This window comes from Camelus dromedarius, chromosome 10 (genome assembly GCF_036321535.1).
Source record: "Camelus dromedarius isolate mCamDro1 chromosome 10, mCamDro1.pat, whole genome shotgun sequence".
In the NCBI taxonomy this organism is placed as follows: Eukaryota; Metazoa; Chordata; class Mammalia; order Artiodactyla; family Camelidae; genus Camelus; species Camelus dromedarius.
The window spans coordinates 2,175,816-2,197,687 of record NC_087445.1 but is presented as its reverse complement, the minus strand read 5'-3'; the positions used below and the strand labels follow the sequence as shown (position 1 = coordinate 2,197,687).

The 21,872-nt window shown below is 41.1% G+C and overlaps 1 protein-coding gene across 2 annotated transcripts in view; it reads right to left on the bottom strand.

Annotated features, from left to right (window-relative positions):
• Positions 1-3,680: 3,680 nt before the first annotated feature.
• Positions 3,681-21,872, bottom strand: part of SLC35D2 (solute carrier family 35 member D2) — a 45,147-nt gene continuing 26,955 nt past the window's right edge. For both annotated transcript variants that reach the window (XM_064490103.1, XM_010974855.3), the window contains exons 7-12: positions 21,704-21,806; positions 20,102-20,194; positions 14,270-14,337; positions 6,022-6,100; positions 4,969-5,051; positions 3,681-4,330 (exon numbers count right to left, since the gene is read on the bottom strand). In XM_064490103.1, the coding sequence (XP_064346173.1) occupies positions 4,228-4,330; positions 4,969-5,051; positions 6,022-6,100; positions 14,270-14,337; positions 20,102-20,194; positions 21,704-21,806 (529 nt within the window). In that variant the 3' untranslated portion in view covers positions 3,681-4,227. The remainder of the gene's footprint in view (positions 4,331-4,968; positions 5,052-6,021; positions 6,101-14,269; positions 14,338-20,101; positions 20,195-21,703; positions 21,807-21,872) is intronic.

Genomic DNA, 21,872 nt, shown 5'->3' with positions numbered 1-21,872 from the left:
GGAGTGGTCAGAAAGCACACGAATGGCTTCCCTGACCCTGGAAGTCCCCAGAAACAGCTTGGGGTTTCTGGCTTCATCCTAAAGGGGCAGCTTTCTTTCTCTGTGTGCTGCAGTATCTAATGACAGAAAGGAAACTTGGAGATTCTGAGCTGCTGGGCGCCCTCATTGTCCCCAAAGCCACGACAGAGTAGCAGCGACTGGTCAGCTAAATGCACAAGGACACACATCCATTCACAGAAAACAAAAATTACTCCCTAGTCTAAATCAGCTTCTGTTCTTTGAGCAAACTCAACTGTCACAAAACTCCAGTGCCCTGCGCTTGTACTGATATACTTAATATATAGAAAAAATATTAAAAACAGCAGAAAAAAGTCCAAGTTAACAAATGTCACTGCTATCAGCAGTAATAAGTGAGCAAACTAATTTTCCTTGTCCCACCCAGAATGGTTTTTATGTGTGTTTTTTGTTTTTTGTTTTTTTCAGTAAGAAAAAAATCCGGCGACCTGGGGCACTGGCTGCATTTCCTCTTCAGCCTCCTAGGAGCTCATGGGTCCCTTTTCACCATCTCTCTACATCCAGCATTCTCAACTATCCTTAATTCAAAAACTAGATTGGAGCTCCCATCAACCCCACCCCTCGGGAGTCCGGGTCTTTAGAGAAATAGCAGAAATTGCCAAGTTTCAGCCCAGCTCCTAGGGTGCTGCTCTTATGGTGCCCTCTGTTGGCCACATGTGGAAGCAGCCAAAGAAGCCTTTCCATGCCGGTAAAAAAAGAAAGGATCATTTAAGGCCAAGTTAGGTATTTGATAATGCCATTTGCAACAACATGGATGGACGTGGAGATTGTTATTCTAAATGAAGTAAGCCAGAAAGAGAAACAAAAATACCATATGATATCACGTATATTTGGAATCTAAAAAAAAGACACAAACGAACTTATTTACAAAACAGAAACAGACTCACAGACACAGAAAACAAACTTGCAGTTACCAGCAGGATAAGGGGGTGGGGAGGGATAAATTGGGATTTTGAGATTTACAGGTATTAAGAACTATATGTAAAACAGATAAACAATAAGTTTATACTGTATAGCACAGGGAACTATATTCAATATCTATCATGAAAAAGAATATGAAAACAAATATATGTATGTGTACGTATGGCTGAAACACTATGCTGTACACCAGAAATTGACACAACATTGTAAACTGACTGTACTTCAAGTTAAAAAAACTGGGGAAAAAAAAAAAAGAAGGGTATTTGAGGTGATTGCAAAAGAAAAATATATAAATGAGGACCCTCATCCCAAGGCATCCTGGCCATTAAAACAAAACTCACCATATTAAGACTTTTGAAAAACATAAAAGCATTTTCATTCTAAGAATGAAAAAAAGTGGGTTTTTTGGGAAAGAAAGCACATCTTCCTTCTGTTTCGTCACTAGAAAACAATGAGGAGTTGATGTTTACACTTTTCGAATCTTAGCATTTTTGGTCTCTGAGTTTCAGAAATAATGCTGATAATCCAAGAGAAGGTGGTTACATGGCTTAGGAGCCCCAAATACTCGAGAAGCCTTGAAAGTAAACCGAAACAATAAAGAACTCCTATGACTCAACAACTAAAACACAAACAGCCCAATCCAAGACTGGGCAAAGGATTTGAACAGACATTTCTCCAAAGAAGATACATAAACGGCTTACAAGCACCTGTGAAGATGCTCCACATCACTAATCATCAATGAAATGCAAATCAAAACTACAATGAGTGGGGATGGGATAGCTCACCGGTAGAGCGCATGCCTAGAATGCACAAGGTCCTGAGTTCAATCCCCAGAACCTCCGTTAAAAAATTAATTAATAAAAACCTAATTACCTTCCCCTGCCAAAAAGAAAAAAAAAAAACAAAAAACTACAATGAGCTAACACCTTACACCCATTAGCATGGCTACTACTGCCAAAAAAGGGAATAAAAGTGTCGGTGAGGATGTGGAGAAATTGGGGCCCTTGTGCACTGCTGGTGGGAATATAAAATGGTGCGGCTGTGCTCCACGTGTTACTGCGCAAAACAGTAACGAAGCCTAATGACGGGGTCTGGAGAGCTTCCAGGTGGGTCAGCCCACTGATGTGCTGGGAGGGTGGCGCCCCTGGACCATTTCCCACATCCCTTGTCTTATGCATTTCTTCCTTTTGACTGTTCCTGAGTGTTACGCTTTATAATAAAGTGGTAGCAGCGAGTAAGGCACTTCCTTGAGTTCTGTGAGCCACTCTAGCAAATTATTAAACCCGGGGAAGAGGGTGTGGAAACCCTTGGTTTATGGCCAGTTGGTCAGAAGCACCAGTCACAAGCTGGGACTTGGGATTGGCATCTGAAGTGTTGGGGGAGGCAGTCTCGGGGGACTGAGCCCTTAACCTGTGGGGTCTCCACTAAGTGCAGTTAGTTAGAGTCAGAATTTAATTGTAGGACCCACAGCTGGTGTCCAGAGAGTTGGAGAGTTGCTTGATGTGAGGGAAAGGTCCCACACAGTTAGGGTCAGAAGTGTTGCGTGTGTTGAGAAAACTAGCTTCCTTTTAATAATGAAAAGAATTGAAAACAAGGTCTCAAAGACACATTTGTACACCCATGTTCACAGCAGCATTATACACAGACAGTCAAGAGGCAGGAGCAACCCACGTGCCCACTGACAGATGAATGGATAAACAAAGCGTCGTAAAGCCATATGATGGAATATTATTCAGCCCTTTAAAAAGAAGGAAATTCTGACACACGCTACAACATGGATGGACCTTGAGGACATTATCCTAAGTGAAATAAGCCAAGCACTGAAAGACAAATACTGTGTGATTCCACTTATATGAGGTTCCCTGAGTAGTCAAATTCATAGAAGCAGAAAATAGAATGGTGGTTGCCGGGGACTGGGGAGAGGGAGGAATGGGGGGTTATTATTTAATGGGTATAGAGTTTCAGTTTTAAAAGATGAAAAAGTTCTGGAGATTGGCTGCACGGCAGTGTGAACATACTTAACACAACTGAACTGTACACTCAGAAATGGTTAAGATGGTAAATTTCAAGTTATGTATATTTCACAATGAAAAAATTTTTAATTTTTCAAAGTAAACTGGAACACATCGACACAATCATTCCTTCATTTGCTGCCTTGGGCCACATCTGGCTCAGTGTCTAGAAACTTAGAAAGTTAGAGCCAGCAGGGACTTGGAGATCTGGTCCCATTTAAAAAAATCAAAAACGGAGGCCACAATGGCACGGTGACCTGTGAAGGCCTCGGAGGGTCGGCAGAGGAGATGAGACTGGAAAGAAGGGCTCCTGAATCCCAGAGTGCGGCCCCACCCTGCACCACAACCCGGCGGGGACAGGGCATTTCCTGATGAAGGTGATAGTGACCCTCTTCCCATCTCGGGCTCTGGGAGGTCAGGAAATGCACCTTGGTTAAAGTCCCCATGATCTGAATTTCCAAGGCCCCTGAGCAAACCTGGAGGGAGAAGAGGAGAGAAATAAGACCTATTAAATGTTGACAGGGCGCTCTCACTGAGTACCACTGTTTCATCAAACTCTTTTGTAAGTTTTCCCAACATGAGCCTTAAAAGGAATATTACCGTCCAAGGCAGACCAAATAAATGATGTACTATTTTTTTCTGCCTGTCTAGTATCAGAATATGAACCATGCATATAAATTATTCTTTATTTTACTTTGATGATTGGGAAAGGGTAGCAACATTGGAAGATCAAATCAAAGCTAACAAGTAACTTTCCTGGCAGTTCATTGGCTGATTTTAGTAAAATAAAGACATGTCTGTTTCACTGAAAAATAAATGTTCTCACTGGCCCTTTGCTTTGGCGGGGACCTTCGAAATTAAGGCCAAGGCGCTGATGAGAAAACAATCACCCTTACAGCATCACAGCCTTGCACCTCCTCTGAAGCACTCGCAGGACACGTGAGTGCCTTGGAAACAATCCCTTTCACCAATGGCTTATTTTGAGAAGATGCATGTTCAGCTGGTGAGGCTTTGTCCAGATACATTTCCCAGGGCGGACGATGGCTCCTGGTGCAGCAGGTGAGGTAGATTCTCTTTGCATTTTGCAGACACTCCTGTTGTACCTTAACCAGGGCGGTGAGTGGACCACAAGCAACACATCCGGCTTCACATTCCTCCATCTGGGAATGGACCGCCGTCCCCCTGGTCTGCGAGCCAGTCTGCAGCTCTGCCCCGCATTCTAGGCCTGGCAGTCTTGAGGGATGTTTTCTTCGTCCACAGTTGGTTTAGGTTTTAACTGGCTGCTTAAAGTTAAAAAGGAATATCCCAAGCCCCCTGCCATGCTGAAAGGAGAAAAAAAATAAAAAGTGACCATAAATAAATCCCACGAAGCAGTCGCTGACATCTTTATAAACACAGTCCATTTTAAACTGAAGGTAGTTACTGAGTCTGCTGTTTTACACCCTCAAATTTGTGGATTAATTGATGAGAATCAATCTTCTTATTTACAAATCTTTGGGGGCAGAAAAAGAGCCTATCAAATTTAATACAGACACTTGGGAGAGAAAATAAGGTTATTATTTAAATAAACTATGCCCAGTTATCTAAAATAGTGTCCCATGTCTGAGATCCCAAAACACCTTTTCAAAAGTATCTTTTAGTCACTCCTCCCCCAATCCCTAGTGTATGGCACTTCGATGGTGCACAGATTTAAGGAGGCGCATTCACAAGAGGAAGACACATAACGTAGGGGCTTTCCTTTCGATGCAATTCAGATCTTGACCCCTTAACTTTTCATCACACACGTCTCCATGATCCACGTGAGCGAGCAGGTCATAAAAATAGATGAACTGAATGATTTAAGTACAATTTGTCTTCAAAACTGTAATGTCAAAACACCTCCTGCTCTTTTGCTTGTATTAGCCAGGTTTTTAAATATTCCCGTTTTACTAAAATGAGCGCATTGACAAATCCCACTTACCAAATATTTAACCCGATGAAGTTTAACACCGAGAAAATGTAGTCTCCACCAACTAACATCCCAATGTAGGCGACGGACACATTCTGCAGGAAAAGGGAGAGGATTGGTGACTTTAAAAGTAAAACCTTAAGGGGAAAAATATATATATATATTGAAATCTGAAACTAAAGATTTCAGTTACTTTTCACTGTCTTGTATTACAGTAGGGGTTCGTGAAATATTGAATGAGTGGATAAAAACCATTACATACGGCTTCATAAAGAAACGAAGTAAATTAGGGCACAATAACCACAGAAACCACATTATCCACGCGCCCTTCCAGTTAGCACACAGGAAGAAGATGTAGGAGTTGAGTTGTAATCAGCTTTCCAGATCCCATCTCTTTACTATCACTGGGTAATGAATTTTAATCACATTAGCCCTAAACGTGAACAGAGTGAGGCATCTGATCAATTCCAAGCTGTCCTCTCTGTCCAGTGTATTCTCGGAGGTCCCTGGGCAGACAACAGACAGGGTCTACTGCTGAAGCATTCACTCGCTGTAGGAGTTCATGTGAACACAGAAACAAAGCAACCACAGAGAATTCGAACACCCCCAGCCTCCTATTCACTTGTGTGTGCGTGTGAGTGCGCGTACAAACACCTGCAACATAAACCCCAACCCAAGAGTTTGCTGCCTTATAATTGAGCACAGATCTTGAGTGAAAACAGTTCTTCCCAAGGATTCTCTCAGTCAACAGGTTCTCCCAGAAAACTGTAGGCCCAAAGGGATCTTAGCCCAGAAATTTGGAATTTTTTTCAGCTATTTCACTTGGTTTTCCCAGACCATCCCTTCCACCACTCCCAATTTGAAAGTCCTAATTTGTCTCTTCCTTTTAAATTAGCAAGTTTTCCCTTCGTTGTACGGATTAGGAGAAGACATAAGAAGGGATCATCGCAGGCACAGCTGGAAATACCACAAGCCTCCATCCTTACTGCACCCCTGCCAACAGCAGTGAAGCCCAAGAGTCAATCCCCCAATTCGGTTGTGCGTTCTAAGTCTTCAGCCACTTACCTTGATGGCTCCAACCACTGCTGTCGTCAGGGGCGAATTGTAGTAGCTGCACAGAACTGTGGCGTACATCAGCAGAAACCTGGGGCAAGGAAGCAGACACCGTGCTGCGTGACAGCAGCAGAGCGAGAAGGGGCAGCAAGGGACAGACACACTGGTACTTTGAACAAATAAGAAAGAAACACAACGGTATAGCACAGGGAAATGTATTCAATATCTTGCAGTAGCTCATGGTGAAAAAGAACAAGAAAATGAATATATGTACGTTCGTGTCTGACTGAAGCACCGTGTTCTACACCAGAAATTGACACAGCGTTGTAAACTGACTAGACCTCAATAAAAAGAAAAAAAAGAAACACAGAACATAAAGATCTTAAAACCTACATCTTAAAACATCTTTTTTTTTAACAAGGACTTGTACACCACAGGGAACTATATTCAATTTCTTGCAATAACATATAATGGAAAAGAATCTGAGAAGAAAATCTATGTATGTATGTGTGTAACTGAATCACTTTGCTAGACACCTGAAACTAACACTGTAAATCAACAACACTTCAATAAAAAATTTTTTTAGAAAAACAACAAAACAAAACAAAAATCTCCTTTTTAACTCGGACTTTTTACGGGAAAATGGTCCAGTCATGCATCAGCCGAATTTTCTACCTTAGGTGTCCTTTTCATTTTGTCTGTGCATTTCCTGTTAGTGTTTCCACCCAAACAGTTAAGGACAAAGAGATTTTTTTTTTTTAATGATCTGAAATCTTTTGTTTAACAGCTATGTTCCAACAGTGGTTTTCAGTCCTCTCTGTGCATCAGAATGACCTGGTGCACTTTTAACACGATGACGCCTGGCAGAGGGTCCCCTTCAACAGGTTAGAGATGGGGCCCCAGCCGTGTGCAGGATCAAAGATCCAGAGGTGATTCTAAAGTTCTGCCAGTGCTGAGGACCACTGGTGTCAGCAGGGAAGGATCAGCCGAGCGATTGCTGGCTTTAGACAAGGAAGACTTAAATAATGGAGTCCACATGCCAATACGACTCCTGTACCCTATGACCAAAGTTAATTCAACAGGTATTCAAACTGACCGGTATATTGACACCTGTCAATTAAATGACTACAAAATCGTGACCAAGCACCAGATAAGAAAATATATATATATATACACACACACACGTGCGCGCACACACACACAGGAAAGAATGCAGAATCCAATCAGAGATCAAGAAACATATTCATTTCACTCAAGTAGTAAATGAAATTAGTCCTAAGTGGGGGACAAAATTTCATCCACTGAAATCAGGTGATTCAATGTTGAAAGAGGTAACAATCAAAACCAGTTGAGAATGAAATGAGAGACACTGCCAGGGTTCAGTACATGTTCCGTGCGATTCAGTGGGCTTGTAGATGTAATTCTTGGTGGACTTGTGGGAGGGCGCAAGCCGTGAGTCTCTCTACTCTGCCGTCTTGGCTCTGCCCCCCAAAACTGGTTGAGAATGAAACTGCAAAGATTCCGAGAGAGCATAAGATGTGCCGGATTTCAAAGCTAAACCCCAGTTGGAGGGCACGAGCTTTTGTACGCTAAGAACAGGCTCAGCCCAGGAGGATCAGGGAGACGCCTCCTGTCGCAACTCAGTGCCTAGTCCGAGGTCCAGGCCCAGTTCCTGATTGTTAGTAACAGAATCTAGATCACAGACATTCAGTCCAGGAACCGCTTTTGACCTGAGTATGTTTATTACCAGGGATGATAGAGAAAAAATATTAGAGACCACGCACATCAAGATTTTACATTAAGTTAGGGACTCAACTCAATTGCAAACAGATTCTGCAGTCTTCAGAATAACATGTATCTTTGTTATTAAGGTATTTACAACAATTTGACAACTTAAGAGAATCCAACATCTTGGCCTTTGTGGTTTGTATCTGAAACGTACAACTGATATCAAATCTGCAATTTTCATTTGAAAGGAATAAGACATTCTTAAGTCTGTACATAGTATTCAAATGTTTAGAAGAAGCTGATTTACCGCATTGCCAAGTCTGGTTTATTAGATTTCAAAGAGTTGCTCAGACTTGTAAAGCAACCTGGTCCGTTAGCTTCCCTAGGGCCTCACTAGGGCTTGGAACTGCTGGGGTGAAAAGTCAGGTAAATAAAATTTGTGAGTCCCATTTTAAATGTTTAGTTTTTTTTTTAATTCACTAAGTTGTAAATGAGACTGATTTACAGTAAATTGTTTAAGAGATTTCAATCAGTTACACTTGAGTTAACAAACTACTGATCGAATAATGAAAGTAAATATTCTTATGGTAATACAAAAATTACTAGCTTTATAAATAGAGCAATAGCAATAGCATTTATACGTTGGCTCGAGAAAAATCTACTTTTTTATTTTTACAATTTTAATAAATTCAACATTAATTTAGAGTCCCAAGGAACTGTAAATAATCCTACTCATGCATAAAATGAAAAGATTAAAAAACTCAGCCTGATGTTGCTGGGTGCCTGCACGGCTGGGCCTGGGTAGCAAGAGCGTAGAACCCACAGCATCCCCACCCTGGAGGAGCCACGGGTCTAATAAAATGATAAAGATTACAGCTCACGGAAGGGATCCCAATTCCAGTTTCCAGGACTCGGGAAAGCTTTCTGCAGGTCCTAACCTGGAGCGCAGCCTTAAACCCAGGACAACCAGGGACGTCCTTTATGTGTATTTCTGCTTAAACCTTCCTACTCCAGGGTTCCAATCATGCAAGGCTTTCTTCATGCTACACTTCAGTGAAACCACCTTGGCCAATATCCATCTCCCGTAAGTGCGGGCGCCCAGGACACGCCCCCACCAGCTGGGTTGAGCGAAGGGGAGGAGTCCCTGTCTCCGGCCTCCCGGCCTCCCGCGGGAGTCTGAACTCGCAGCAGTCCTAAGAACCAGATGGCATCTGGTCCAGGAACAGCCACCTTCCGCAGATAGAAAGGCTGCACTTCCCAGCACACCCACTGGGTGTCCCCAGAGAGGGTAACTGTGAAATCACTGGGATCAAAAGGAGTACGTCAAAACATTTTTTCTAAGAAACGTATGCAAATATGTACCTATACAATCCTTTGGCTAAGACCAAGTTTCTGAATTAAAACACCCGCCATTAAGTCAGTCCAAAGGAAACCACTTTTAACACCAAAAATGTCAACCTCCACATGACAGCTTTGATTTTAGCATCCGGGGATTAACAAAATGCAAAGACATTTAAAAGCACTGCTGTCGGGGGCAGGGTGTAGCTCAGTGGTAGACTGCATGATTAGCATGCATGAGGTCCTGGGTTCCATCCCCAGTACCTCCATTAAAAAACAAAACAAACAAACAAAAAAACCTAATTACCTCCCCCACCAAAAGAAAAATAAATAAATAAATAAAAAATAAAAATAAATAAAAAGCATTGCTGAATTCTCAGTAGCTTTCTGCCATTCCGTACTTTTAAATCATATTTACCATCTATGTACATTTGAAAAATAATGGCACATATGTGCAATCCACATTTATTCGGACAACAGATGCCAGCTGGTGTTTTTGGCTGCCAGGGCCCCAAGGGAGGGAGGTGCCCATGCGAAAACCCCTGGACCAGAACCCCTGCTCAAAGGTTTCTTCCTGTTTCTGAAAATAACACGAAAAATAACTGATTAACCCGAAGCTGGATGGCACATTCGTGGCAGTCATAAACAGAACTCAAATGACTTCGTGTACAACCTGTCGCTGGTTACCATTCTACGTACAAGCGCATATGCAAATCCAACACAAACGTTCAAATAATACAAGGCATTGTTACACTCCTTCCACCAACCACAATGGTGCCCAAGCCCATTACTCTCTGGTTTCAGATTTCAAAGAACTTCAAGTAATCTCATCTTGCCCATCTCTGGTAGGGACTCACTCCTACCCGAGACCTCAGTGGTGCTCCAGGGAAGCCAAAATCGTGGGGTAAATATGATCTCGGTTTTACACCAAGATTTGGTTTGTTGGGAAATGATGGGAACACCTGCATTCTTGAAGATGCCCAAGCAATCGGCAGAATCCTGTCATCTCCTGGACCCCACATTTTGGCAGTATCAGCAATGGTTCAAAGAATAGAACATTTTTTATGCGGTGAGTAGGGAAAATTGTTACTTTTGTGCTTCTATTAAGGAATATATTAACTGCTTCAAAGAGGCTGCTCCTGGGGCAGAAACGGATCAGAATAATTTCCTCCAGGGCTTGAGGGCTGGTATCAGCTGCTGGTGTCAATGAACCGGAACCTGTCATTTCTTGGCAAGATTTAAAAAAGACCAGCAGAGCTAGCTTTTAAAAATCTGGCTTGTCAACTTAAATTTCAAACTCATTTTACCTCTGCCTGCATTAAATTACCGTGGCTCCCACAATCCAGTTTAATGGCCTGATGCAATTTCACTCCATCATGTGCCTTATTTACAAACTCTTGATTACAAACAGCACTTCTTAAAGCTGAGTCCTTCACCACAACTCAAAAGAGAAGTTAACAGTCTGCACTTTTCACAATCCCATTGGCTTATTCACATACACTTTTTTAAGTGTTATCATTTTTTAAATTATATTTTCAACTCGGGAAAGAGGTATGATGGTCAGAAAAAGCAAGTTTGAAATGCAACTTTGAAAGCAGTGAAAATAACCACAAAGTTCTGCAGTCCAGGGTTGAGATGGGCACACGTGAACCCTGAGAAGGTCCCTGAGCAGGAACCGGAGAGAAGGCACAGTCTGAGCTCAGTGCCAACCGTTCTGAAAACCAAGGATGCGCTCAGAAGCTTAGAATGGTTTCAATTACTGCGAAGAAGCAAAAAGGACACCACTGATCAGAGTGTCCTTTGAGTGAGAAACTGTAAGAAAGCAGGATTCTGAAAAATCCACCCGGCTCAACTTGAAGCTTCCTTCTAGAGCAGTTTCAGAATTAAAACTTGACCGTTGAAGGAAAAGGAGGTGTATTAAAAGAAAAACTGTTGAAGCCATGGGCTATAGATAGAAACGAATCTGTCTGGGGTGAAAGAGGACAGCCAAACTGAACAGGTTGGCCTCAGGAAATGGAAATATTAACAACAGTTAATACTTACTGAGTATTTTCTTTGTGTCTACCACTGTACTAAGTGCTCTTAATCATTCAATCCACATAACGTCACTTTATAAATTGCTCATTATGTTGGCTCACTGTTCCCATTTTAACTATGAGGAAACTGAGGCTCCTAAAGAGATAGTAAATAACTTGTCCAAGGACCCAGAGCTAAAAAAGTGGCAAAGCCAGGATTCAAACCCAGGCCACCTGATTCCAGAACACAGGCACTCATCTGTTGGAATGATGCTGACTTCAGCATCCTCAAAAGACCCACTTACAAAATGGACAGCTACTTCGTTTTCATCCTCTTTCGAGCTGTGGAGTCTGAAATGTTAATGTTTTCATCATTTACTGATTATTTATAATTACTGTGCCTTTATGTCATTTTCATTTGCACAGTGACTGCTGATAAAACAATACAGGATTAACTTTCATCAAGATTGTGTTTGTTTTCTAGAAAGCATGTTATCAACTGGAAAAAGTGTATGGAGAGATAGACAGATGGGGTCAAGACTCTGACAAAGAAGCCCCCAGAAGTGACAGCTCACATCCAGGCACTGTCCCCCAACATCACTCGCTGCAGACGGCTGACATCAGAGGGTTTACTTCTCAGTTTCTTTCATGGAATAGCTGAACGGCAAAGTACAAGTGAAAAAAACAAAACAGAACAAAAACAGTATCTCATCAAGTTTACAATGACAAGAGGAAAAACTAAAACTTGGCTCCGCTGTTCATAGGTGAACGTGGGCTCAGGCAGGGCAAGTCGCTGGTCTGAGTTTGTGTGATATGGGTGGAAATTTTTTTTTTTTAATAGGAATGGGGGAAAAAAAGATAGTTTGACAAAGGGTAACTCACAAACACAGCTTAGTAGATTTTTTTCAAAGTTAAATGTTCTCAGTCCACAACGGGGAAAACCATCAGTAGCCTTACTGCACGTAGGCATCCAACAACAGCTGCCTAAGTACCGGGAGGGCTCAGTGCTCGCCCCTCGCCAAACCACCAATGCCTGCAAAGGACACATTATTCTGAGAGATGGCTGGTCTTGAAAGAGGCGCAGAAGTGCTTTGAAAAAGGGAGGAACTGGGTACAGAGCGATAAGGAGGCAGAGGCGGGCAGGAGTCTGAGCAGCAGACAGGAGGAGCAGGACGAGGGCGCCTCAGGGCAGAGGCCGCTGCAAAACAGAACTGTCTGGAGACTGAGCCCTGGGCCAAACCCCAGGTGAGGAGGGACACTAGCCCACGGAGCCCAGACCCTGAAAAAAGAACTGAAGCGGTCCAGCTGATGGGCACACCTGGCTATAGCCAGAGTAAAAACAATTTGTCCCTGCAGGAAGGTTTCTCAAACTCCCAATTTCAGTCCACAGGACTGACTAAGACTGAACCATATGCTCACAGATGACAGGTCACCAAATACATAAGAAAGCAATCATAATGACAGTCACAAACTACATATTTAGGCAACAAATTACATATTTGGGGGGGTGGGGGGAGTAATTAGGTTTATTTATTTAATGGAGGCGCTGGGGATTGAACCCAGGACCTCATGCATGCTAGGCACACGCTCTACCACTGAGCTACACCCTCCCCCTACATATTTAGATTTTTAAGAACTGCAAATATTAGAATCATCAGATACAGAATATGGAATAGCTATGTGTGTAATATTTAAGGAAATAAAAGGTACAGCCACAAAGATCACCAATGAGAGAATGTTAAGAATAAACATAAGTTTGAAAACACACTGTGGAGCTTTTACAAATAAAACATAAAATTGTCAAAATCAAAACTCCAGCGGGGAGAGGCAAGATAGGGGGAGGGGATTCAGAGGTACAAACTACTAAGTATAAAATAAATAAGGATACACAGCATAACACAGAGAATATAGTCAATATTTTATACTAACTATAAATGGAATATAACTTTTAATAACTGTGAATCACTACATTGTCCACCAGATACTTATATAATATCGTATATCAACTATACCCCAATAAAAATATTTTAAAAAAGGAAACTTCAAAAACAGGTTAAACATCAAATCAGATAGTTAAAGAGAGAGAATTACTACCCCAGAGGATATATATAAATATTTTTTACTGTATGTGACCACATTACTGCAATTAAGATCAAATTTGAGGTGAGGAGGGCATAGCTCAGTGGTAGAGCGTGTGCTTAGCATACAGGAGGTCCTGGGTTCAATCCCCAGAACCACCACTTAATAAACAAACAAACAAACAAACAAACCTAATTATTTACTCCAACCAAAAAAAAAAAATCAAGTTTGAAAATTGAAGTGTGTTGATCAAAGTGATTATGAATTGTCCTATTAGTTCATTTACACATAAAAAAAATTATAGTACTAGTAGTTTAAAAAAATAAGGGGAAATTTATCTTTCTTTACTGGAAAAATCTTTTGATAAGTAATTCCAAGACAGTTATTCAAAGACCCTTTCTTCTGGGAAAAGACACAGGTGCTGTGCACGCATGGAGCCCAGTCCAGGAAGGATGCTCCAAAGACTTCAAACAGCGGCGGCTTCTGGAGAGGAAATTGCAGTTCCACAAGGCGGGGAAGAAGCGAGCGTGGCTTATGCGCCCTGCACATTCTTTTGCAGCTTTTGGATTATTTACTGGTTGGATACAGTAATCTATTCGTGCAAAGGCATTTTCGAGTTTGGGGAAAATATAAAAAGACACAAGCTGCATGGCTTTACAACAGGAAGATATCCCTAAGGAAAAATTTAAGAACAAAAGCCTAAAATTATTGGGCAATGTATTGCCCTAGACATCTTTCCTCAGAAAATTCCCTGTATATAACAGATGTGGTGCACAGAAAATGGTTGTTTCCATATATTTACGTGAGGCGAGGATCTGGGGAAACTTGGGGCACTGAGACAAAGACAATGAAACATTTGAATCTGATACACCAGATGACTTCATTTCAAGCTAACTTTCAGAAATCATCAGGCGACATCAAATTGTGGAGGTATATTTAGCACGGGTCCCCATCTACTCTTCTGCTGCGAGGGTACTTTCCAGAAAAAGCTGGAGAAGACAGACAAAGGGATTCTGACAGAGCAGACAGAACGTATATTTTGATTTGACTTGTCAAGAGATACCACAGACCAGAGCTGCTTCTTATCTACGGTTTCTTACCCCAAAAAACAGGAAAGAAGAAACTGTATGATAAATAGAACGTCACTCCATTGGTTGAATTCAGCAGCCTATCAACAAAAAGAAAGAAAATTAAGGGTTAGATGAAGAATATTGGTCTTAACACCCTGAACATTTTAGTACAGGAATCACTTTCCCAAACAGAAAAAAAAAAAAAAAAGTTCAAGAATCCTAGGAAATACCAGCCACGTGACATTGGACAAATGACTTTTCCTCCCTGAATCTCAGGTTCATTGTACAAAATGGGGATTACTTTTTTTAAAAACTTCCTCGAAAGGTCGGTGTGAGGATTCCATGAAGTTGTTTGGAACCTTGCAGGTGGCAAGGAAAAAATGATACCTGTTCTTGCTGTGGCTATCATTAAATCTTTACTAATTCATAAAATAGTAAAAAAAAAAATTTTTTAATTTCATAAAATCAGGGTAAGGTTTACTTTTCATAAATAATCTCAGAAGAAAGTTTATTATAAAATTAATAATGTTGGCAAGACGAAGAAAACTTTAAGTTCATAAACTATTTTTAAGAATTTGCAAATACTTAGAAAGTATTATGAGTAAATAAATTATTGCCTATCTATAAAGCAATCAAGAAACTGGGATAGACAGAGGTTTCTGGAGCGGGGAGGGTATAGCTCAGTGGTAGAGCGCATGCTTAGCATGCATGAGGTCCTGGGTTCAATCCCCAGTACCTCCTCTAAAAATAAATAAGTGAACCTAATTACCTCCCCCTCTGTCAAAATAAAATAATTAAATACAACAAAAAATAAAGCTAATTTGTAAAAAAAAAAAAAAAAAAAAAGTGTGCAAGCAAATATTAAAAGAAAAAAGACTCGGTTTCTGCTCTTAAAGTCTACCTGAGAAAATAAAATGAACCCTCTGGCAGTGACAGGTAACAATAAAAAAGAGTATTTGATTCATGATTTTTCCCTTGCCTGCACCCAAAAATGATTTTAAGGTGACTCAAGACTACATAAGAGCATGGGCTGAATAACATGATTAAACGTATGTCCTATTCACTTTCTATTAAGCAATACTTTGTTAGCCACGTTTTAGTAACTTTATGTATTTAAAGCTACTTGAATCTTTCTTGAGTTTATAATTCAAATTTTTAGGCCAACTGAAATGGAATTCTCTTCTCTGACTGGTACAACCTTGTCCCACGTTACTGTCATTGTCTCATTAGTAATACTCTGCCCACCTCCCTATGAAAAAGATACTCATTAAATATGGATACTTGCCAAAACCTGTTGATGGGTACATGGGGTTTGTTACATTGTTCTTTCTGCTTCTCAACAGGTTTGAAAGTTCCCATCATAAAACTTTTCTTTTTAATGCTTACTTGTGAAAGAAAAATACATAATAAATATCTTCAACCAACCAAACAGAAAACAAGCAAGACGCTTTATGCCAAGGCAGTCAAAACTCAAAACCAAACACACTATGGAAAACACTCTGAAAAGATAAATAAAACTGGGAATAAGAGAAAAGCCACACAGCCTCAACTTCAGACCAAAGGGAGGAAAACATTTATTTAACTCAAAGAACTGGAAGTACTTCTGCAAATAGTAAATAAAAACTATACATTCCAGATGCCACATGAAGCATGGAGGGCTGTGCAGTACTTTTCATAAAAATACTTGGATTCTTTGCCAACCTAAATTTTGATAGATTTTAGTTTTATTTTGTTCTTTAATAATGATGAAGCTGTGCTGGTGGCGTTTTTAAAAATCATGTAGCATGTTGTAGTTGGCTTTATTCCTTCGACAACTATGTAAGTTTAAAAAGCTAAAGATCTAATCTGTTCTTAGAAAAAATAATTAGTATACACATGTAAACTACAAAAAAGTGCAGTGTATTGTATACATGTATTTACATGCAATATAATGTGTATGTGCAGTTGAACTGTAATAATTCTACTTAATAAAACTAAAAAAGGCAAAAAGTCACGTAGCATGACATTTCTTTGAAAACATACAAAATAAAGATGAGTAACTATAAAGCACTTCCTTCTTTAGACTTACTTTGCTGTGAAAGTATGTTAGAATGTGAGTCTTTTTCATTCCGCATTCATGTGCTTATCAGAAAAAAAAGTCCTATTAATTACCCCTATTCGTCAACTGCAATACACCAAATGTACTTTGAATTTATTGCAGTGGTTCAAAAACTAGAGTTAAGTTCACTCACTTTTTTCCAGGGGCCTGATTTGTTCACCAGAGGAGCTGGCGCTCTGACTTTGTTAATCAGAAATCAACTCAAGGTGTTGTTACCAGAGCTATTGACTGCAGGTCCAAGGTCCAGGAGTGAACCCCCTGTACAGTGAGTCACACACACACACGAGTCTTAACCTCTGATCCCCTCCAGTCAACAGGGGGATGTGACTCATCAAAGCACTCCTTCCGTTAACAAAAGAAGTTAATATTTCACTCTTAACTCTTCAATCAACTTTCTATCCAATCAAACCAAACTTGGTAAATAAAATGTAATTTTATGTTGCAGATGACACACCTAATTACCTAAGTTTGCTTCTTTCTTGTTTTTGGTTCCCAGTCTGAAATGGATTCAGCGTCGTTAAAAGTGACCAACTGGAAGTTCGCCCTGGTTCAACGAACACAGCGCAGAACAATATCGGTAGTGAAAAATCTGACCATTTTGCCCACAGAGTTTTTAAATTACTGATTACAGTCAGTGTCTCATCTCTTTTGGCATCTCTCGTAACACAGCAGTTTTAAATTAGAGTCAAGTTTTGAACTTTACGACTTTCGTATTTTTGTCATTTTAGAGAAGGTCTTCTCTCATAAATCTATTCTATTTTTTTCTCATTAGAATTTTTCTTACAGATTTCTAAATCAATCTATATATTTAGCTCTGATCCATCTGGAATTCCAGTGAATAATGATCATTACTGGGGCCCTAAGGTAGCTATAGGAACTTCTGTTTGAAATCTTAAGAGTCAAATCGAAGAGGTGACCCGAGGTAAATATTGAGATATTCCAGCACCAAAAGCCAGAACAGAAACACAATGCGCCTCCTAGAACACCTGGATTTAATAAAATAAACTAAATGCCAGGACTCTTGTACTTTCTAAGCTATAAGTGATAGGTTATGGTTTTTCACGTGTGAAGGAAAAGAAATGTTTTTCATAGACAAATTAAAAACGTGAGATTATAGCAGAGAATGTGTTCCCAGGGCCACAGCTCCTGGCTCTACCACCTACTGTCCTTGGAAAGTTATTTAAATTAGATTATTAAACCTAGTGCCCTAGATTCCTTGTCTATAAAATGGGAATATTAACAGTACCTTCTCCTCAGGCTATTGTGGAAATGCAATGAGATAGAATAATTTCTCAACAATTATTATTACTTGAGAAAGTATAATAATACTGCGTGATCATCATTACAGGCAGGTGCCGACTTCTGCAAGCACCATGCTACATTTATAAGTCAACGATTTGAATGCACAAATACATATTCCTATTGAAATACTGTTATAAATTATTAACACAATACATCCAGTCGGTTTTACTCAAAAGATACCTGAAATTCAGTTTCTGGCCACTGTGCCATTCGTAACGCTGTTCCTTACGGAGAAACGTGCTCTTAGTTTCAATCGGCTGTTCTAAGACTCTAGGAGTTTCTAGATGTCTAATTCTAGAAACAAATACATTTCTGTAAAGCTGTAAAGTGCCAGCATCTCAGCACAGATCAACTCCAGTGACTTCAAAAGAAAAACTCATTTTTTATGATAATGAAATGAGACTGAGGCTCGTAATTTCACTTTACGTAACGCTGCTGACGCTAAACGGAAAACTAAACGTTGTGTTTTTAGATACCCTGCCCTGTTCATTATTCCTGGAAACAGGTGGGGTGCTGGCTTAACCTTCCAGAATTCTGAAGTTATTCTGAAGTTATTTATCAACAGCGAGGCCCAGGTTCACACAATCAAAGCCCTTTATCAAAACTGGTGTTTCTTGGTGGTGTTTTGATACAAACATACGGAGATGGACGTTTACCCCTGGGGACATTGCTGCTGAGTATTTCCACTCTTCCCTTGCTCTGGGAAAGGAACCGTACAAGGGAGAAAGAATGAAGAAAAAAGAAGAGAAAAAAGAAGCCCTGACATCTGCCCCAGGGGTCCCCAGGGGCCCACAGCCTTCTAAAGTCATTCAAACCCCTACCCGGCTAGAAATGGGATTGACGCTCAGCCAGTGTACACCACACAACCATGCCGACTGTTAAATATGGTGATATTGCCATGTGGGGGGATCAAAGGATGCTGCACGGGGCCCCTGTGAACCCCACCCCCAGCCCAGCAATAAGAGAGTTAGTGCCCAGCGCAAGGCAGGGGCGGGGGGCGCTCTGTGGGAGACGGTTTTGCCCCACAAGCCTTGTTTCTCACTCGAGCTCAAACATCTTCCGTAAGACACAGGCAAAATTCTTAGTAGTGGTATGTCTGGCGACTTTCTGAAGAACCAGAGTTTGGCAAGAGCCAGCACACTTCATGGTGGTCGTTCGGGATGTAGTGGGGTGAACGTTCACCCCTCCTAACCCCATCCCCCCTCAGCCCCGCTGGGCCTCCCATCCTTCCACTAATTTACCATTTTATTTGTCTCTGACGGGTGTGCAGCAGATAAGGTGAACAGGGCAAATACCAAAAGAACAAGACCGTCTCAAAATTCAAACGTACATCCTGGAATATTTAGAGGCAAATGCCATGATGTCTGGGATTTACTTAAAAATATTCCGGGGGAAGAAAAGTGAGGGCAGATGGGGCTAGATGAAATAAGAATGGCAAATGCCAGTAAGTGTTGAAGCTGCGTGATGGGTACGTGAGAGTTCATTACATTATTCTCTCTAGTTTGTGTGTATGTTTCCAAATGTCCATAATAAAGGTAATAGATAAATAAATCCCACTTTTTTAAACTACCAAAATCCTCTTCTGAGTTAATTAGCTTTCCCAGGGTCCCCACACCAGCAAAGGGGACAAGTGAGACTCAAACTGGGATTTTTATTTTTGCTGTTTTCCAAAAAGTTTCAAGCCCAGAGCTCTTTTGACTACTTCCTGCTGCTTCCCACAGGTCTAAAGGTAAATGCCAGTGAAAGGACAGTGCGAAAGACGTTGCGCCTGGAAGGAAGGGGGCAGGGCACGGCCATTCAAAGAATGACACAGCAATTAACACCAAGACGAGGAAAATTCAACCCCCAGTAGACCTTGAGGTCCAAGATGGCGGGAGATCTGACTTCCAGTAGACCTTGAGCTCATTATACACTCATTGTAATATATTAACATGGTCAATGGCACTCCCACAGGTGCCGTGACAGTTCCAAGGCTGAGCATAAAGGGTCAAATAAGCGGGCTGTGGCCCAATTCCTGGGAGTCCCAGCCCCTTCCCAGAAGTAGTTGGAATAACCCTCCCACTTGTTAGCATATGAAGTTGCTGAACCCATAAGAACTGACAACCCCCACACCTCGTGGCCTTTCTCACCTTCTGAAACAGCCTGTAGTCTATGGAGTGTGCATCTCTCTAAATAAATCTACCTTTACTCAACTGGGGCTCGCTCTTGGATTCTTTCCTGCGAGAAGCCCAGGACCCCCCCTTGCGGCGGGGCACGTCCCAGGGGCTCAGCCGCGACCTGGGACACGGCCCTCCTCTCGCCCAGCATTCATTTTCCTGTATCGGTATTACTGGGGATAGTAAACAGCTTGCTTCCGTGTAATCCTAGCTACCTTCACACACTTTTGATTTCAGTGAGTCCCACCTGTTAAATGTTAAAATTTTTAAAGGCTGCTAGGAATGCAGTGCCTGGCATCCGCTCACCTGTTGAAGGTCTCCAGTGGACACGCTGATGATGAGAGTTGGGATAATCATGAAGCAGGCGTTGTAGAAAAGCACTCCATATTTACCTAACTCCTGCAAAAACCAAGAAAGCTCCCCTCAATTTTAGAAATAAGAAGCATCAGTCTTCCCGGAGCCACTTACTTAGTGTTTTCCCCTGAAGCCATTGATACAACCGCCAGCTCAGGCAGTCAGAATATATATTCTGGGGGGAGGGTACAGCTCAGGGGTAGAGGGCGTGCCTAGCATATACAAGGTCCTAGGTTCAATCCTCAGTACCTCCATTAAAATAGATAAATAAAAACCTAATTGCCTCCCCCCAAAATAAAATAAAAATAGAAAAAAAAATTTTTTAAATATATACATTCTGAACAGCTCTGTACTGGAATATTTTCAGCACGTTTATGATGTAAAATGCTGCATTTCAAGTATAAAACATTTGTTTTATCAAAAAAAAAACAGATTAAAATGGATGGAGATGGATGGACGCTGATGGACTCTGAGGTTCCACCCATCTCTAACATTCTAATTGTTCTTTTTTTTTTAAAAGCATGCTATTCAAAATGGGAAATCTGGTACAAAATAAATAACATTAAAAACGTTCATATAAAAAGAGCTCCTTAAAAACTTCTGCTCTTTCTTTTAAGGGAACAGCAGGGTTGAAACACCAGGTATCCTGTTTTTCAATCTTGCACAAATTTACTTTTCATTAAAAGACTCTACACCCCCATTTTCCATAAAGGATGACATATTGTGAGTCTCAAAAGGCAGCAAACCCAGTTTTGTAAAATAGCCCGTCATTAAAAAACAAATGGCAGCACAGAAAACAAAACAACAAAACAAAAACAGGGCAGATGAAAAACAGCTCATAGAAATAAGCCTGTCCGTCAGAGCCAACATCCACGCTCAATACAAAGAACTTGAAACAAAGAAACATATGCTTGGCTCATCCTCTAGAGCTTCCGGAACAGCTGGGGAGGGGGGTGTGGGCTGGGAGCCCCGACATGGAGGCAGCCACACGGAAGGAAAGCTGGTCTACCCACTCCCCCCTCATGACTAGGGGAGGCGGTTACTGCTGGACGGGACCTGACAAGTTACCCATTCCCATCCTCTCATTCATTCCACAGATCAGGAAACGGAGCTTTGGAGCAGTGAAGGTTCCAGGTCACAATAACCAGTCAGCATAACAAAACCCGTTATCAGTCACCCACATCTCCAGACTCTCAAACTACAGTTACTTTCAGAATACCCTTAATTTCAATGTTGGTCACTAATGATGATGGTTAAAAAAAAAAAAAATCCCAATTTTAATTTGCCTTTCAAAATAATCCCCCTTCTAGATATTATTCTGACTTTGCACCTTAAAAAGTGCCCTCTTTTCCTTTCCTGTCTAAGTTTCACCAAAAACTTTTGCAAGACGAGGAGTAACAAGAACCTACACAGACAAGATCATTGAAAAGAAATTAGTGACTTGTAGATCATAACATGTAACATATATCAGATGCCAGCTTTACAAGCTCATTCTGTTCTTTTCATGTAATTTCAGGGGCCAGACGACAAAGCCAAAAAGCGAAGATCTGGTACCTTTGGGTCCATTTTCTGCTTGGTATAAACTCCGTTCGCTGCTGTGAAGATATCATTCAGGAATACAAAAATATAGCCTTCCAAGTTAAAAGCAAGGTCAGAGCTGGGAGGGAGAACACAAAGGCATAGGATTATTCAGAAACTCACAACTTGGCCTCGGAGGCGGTCT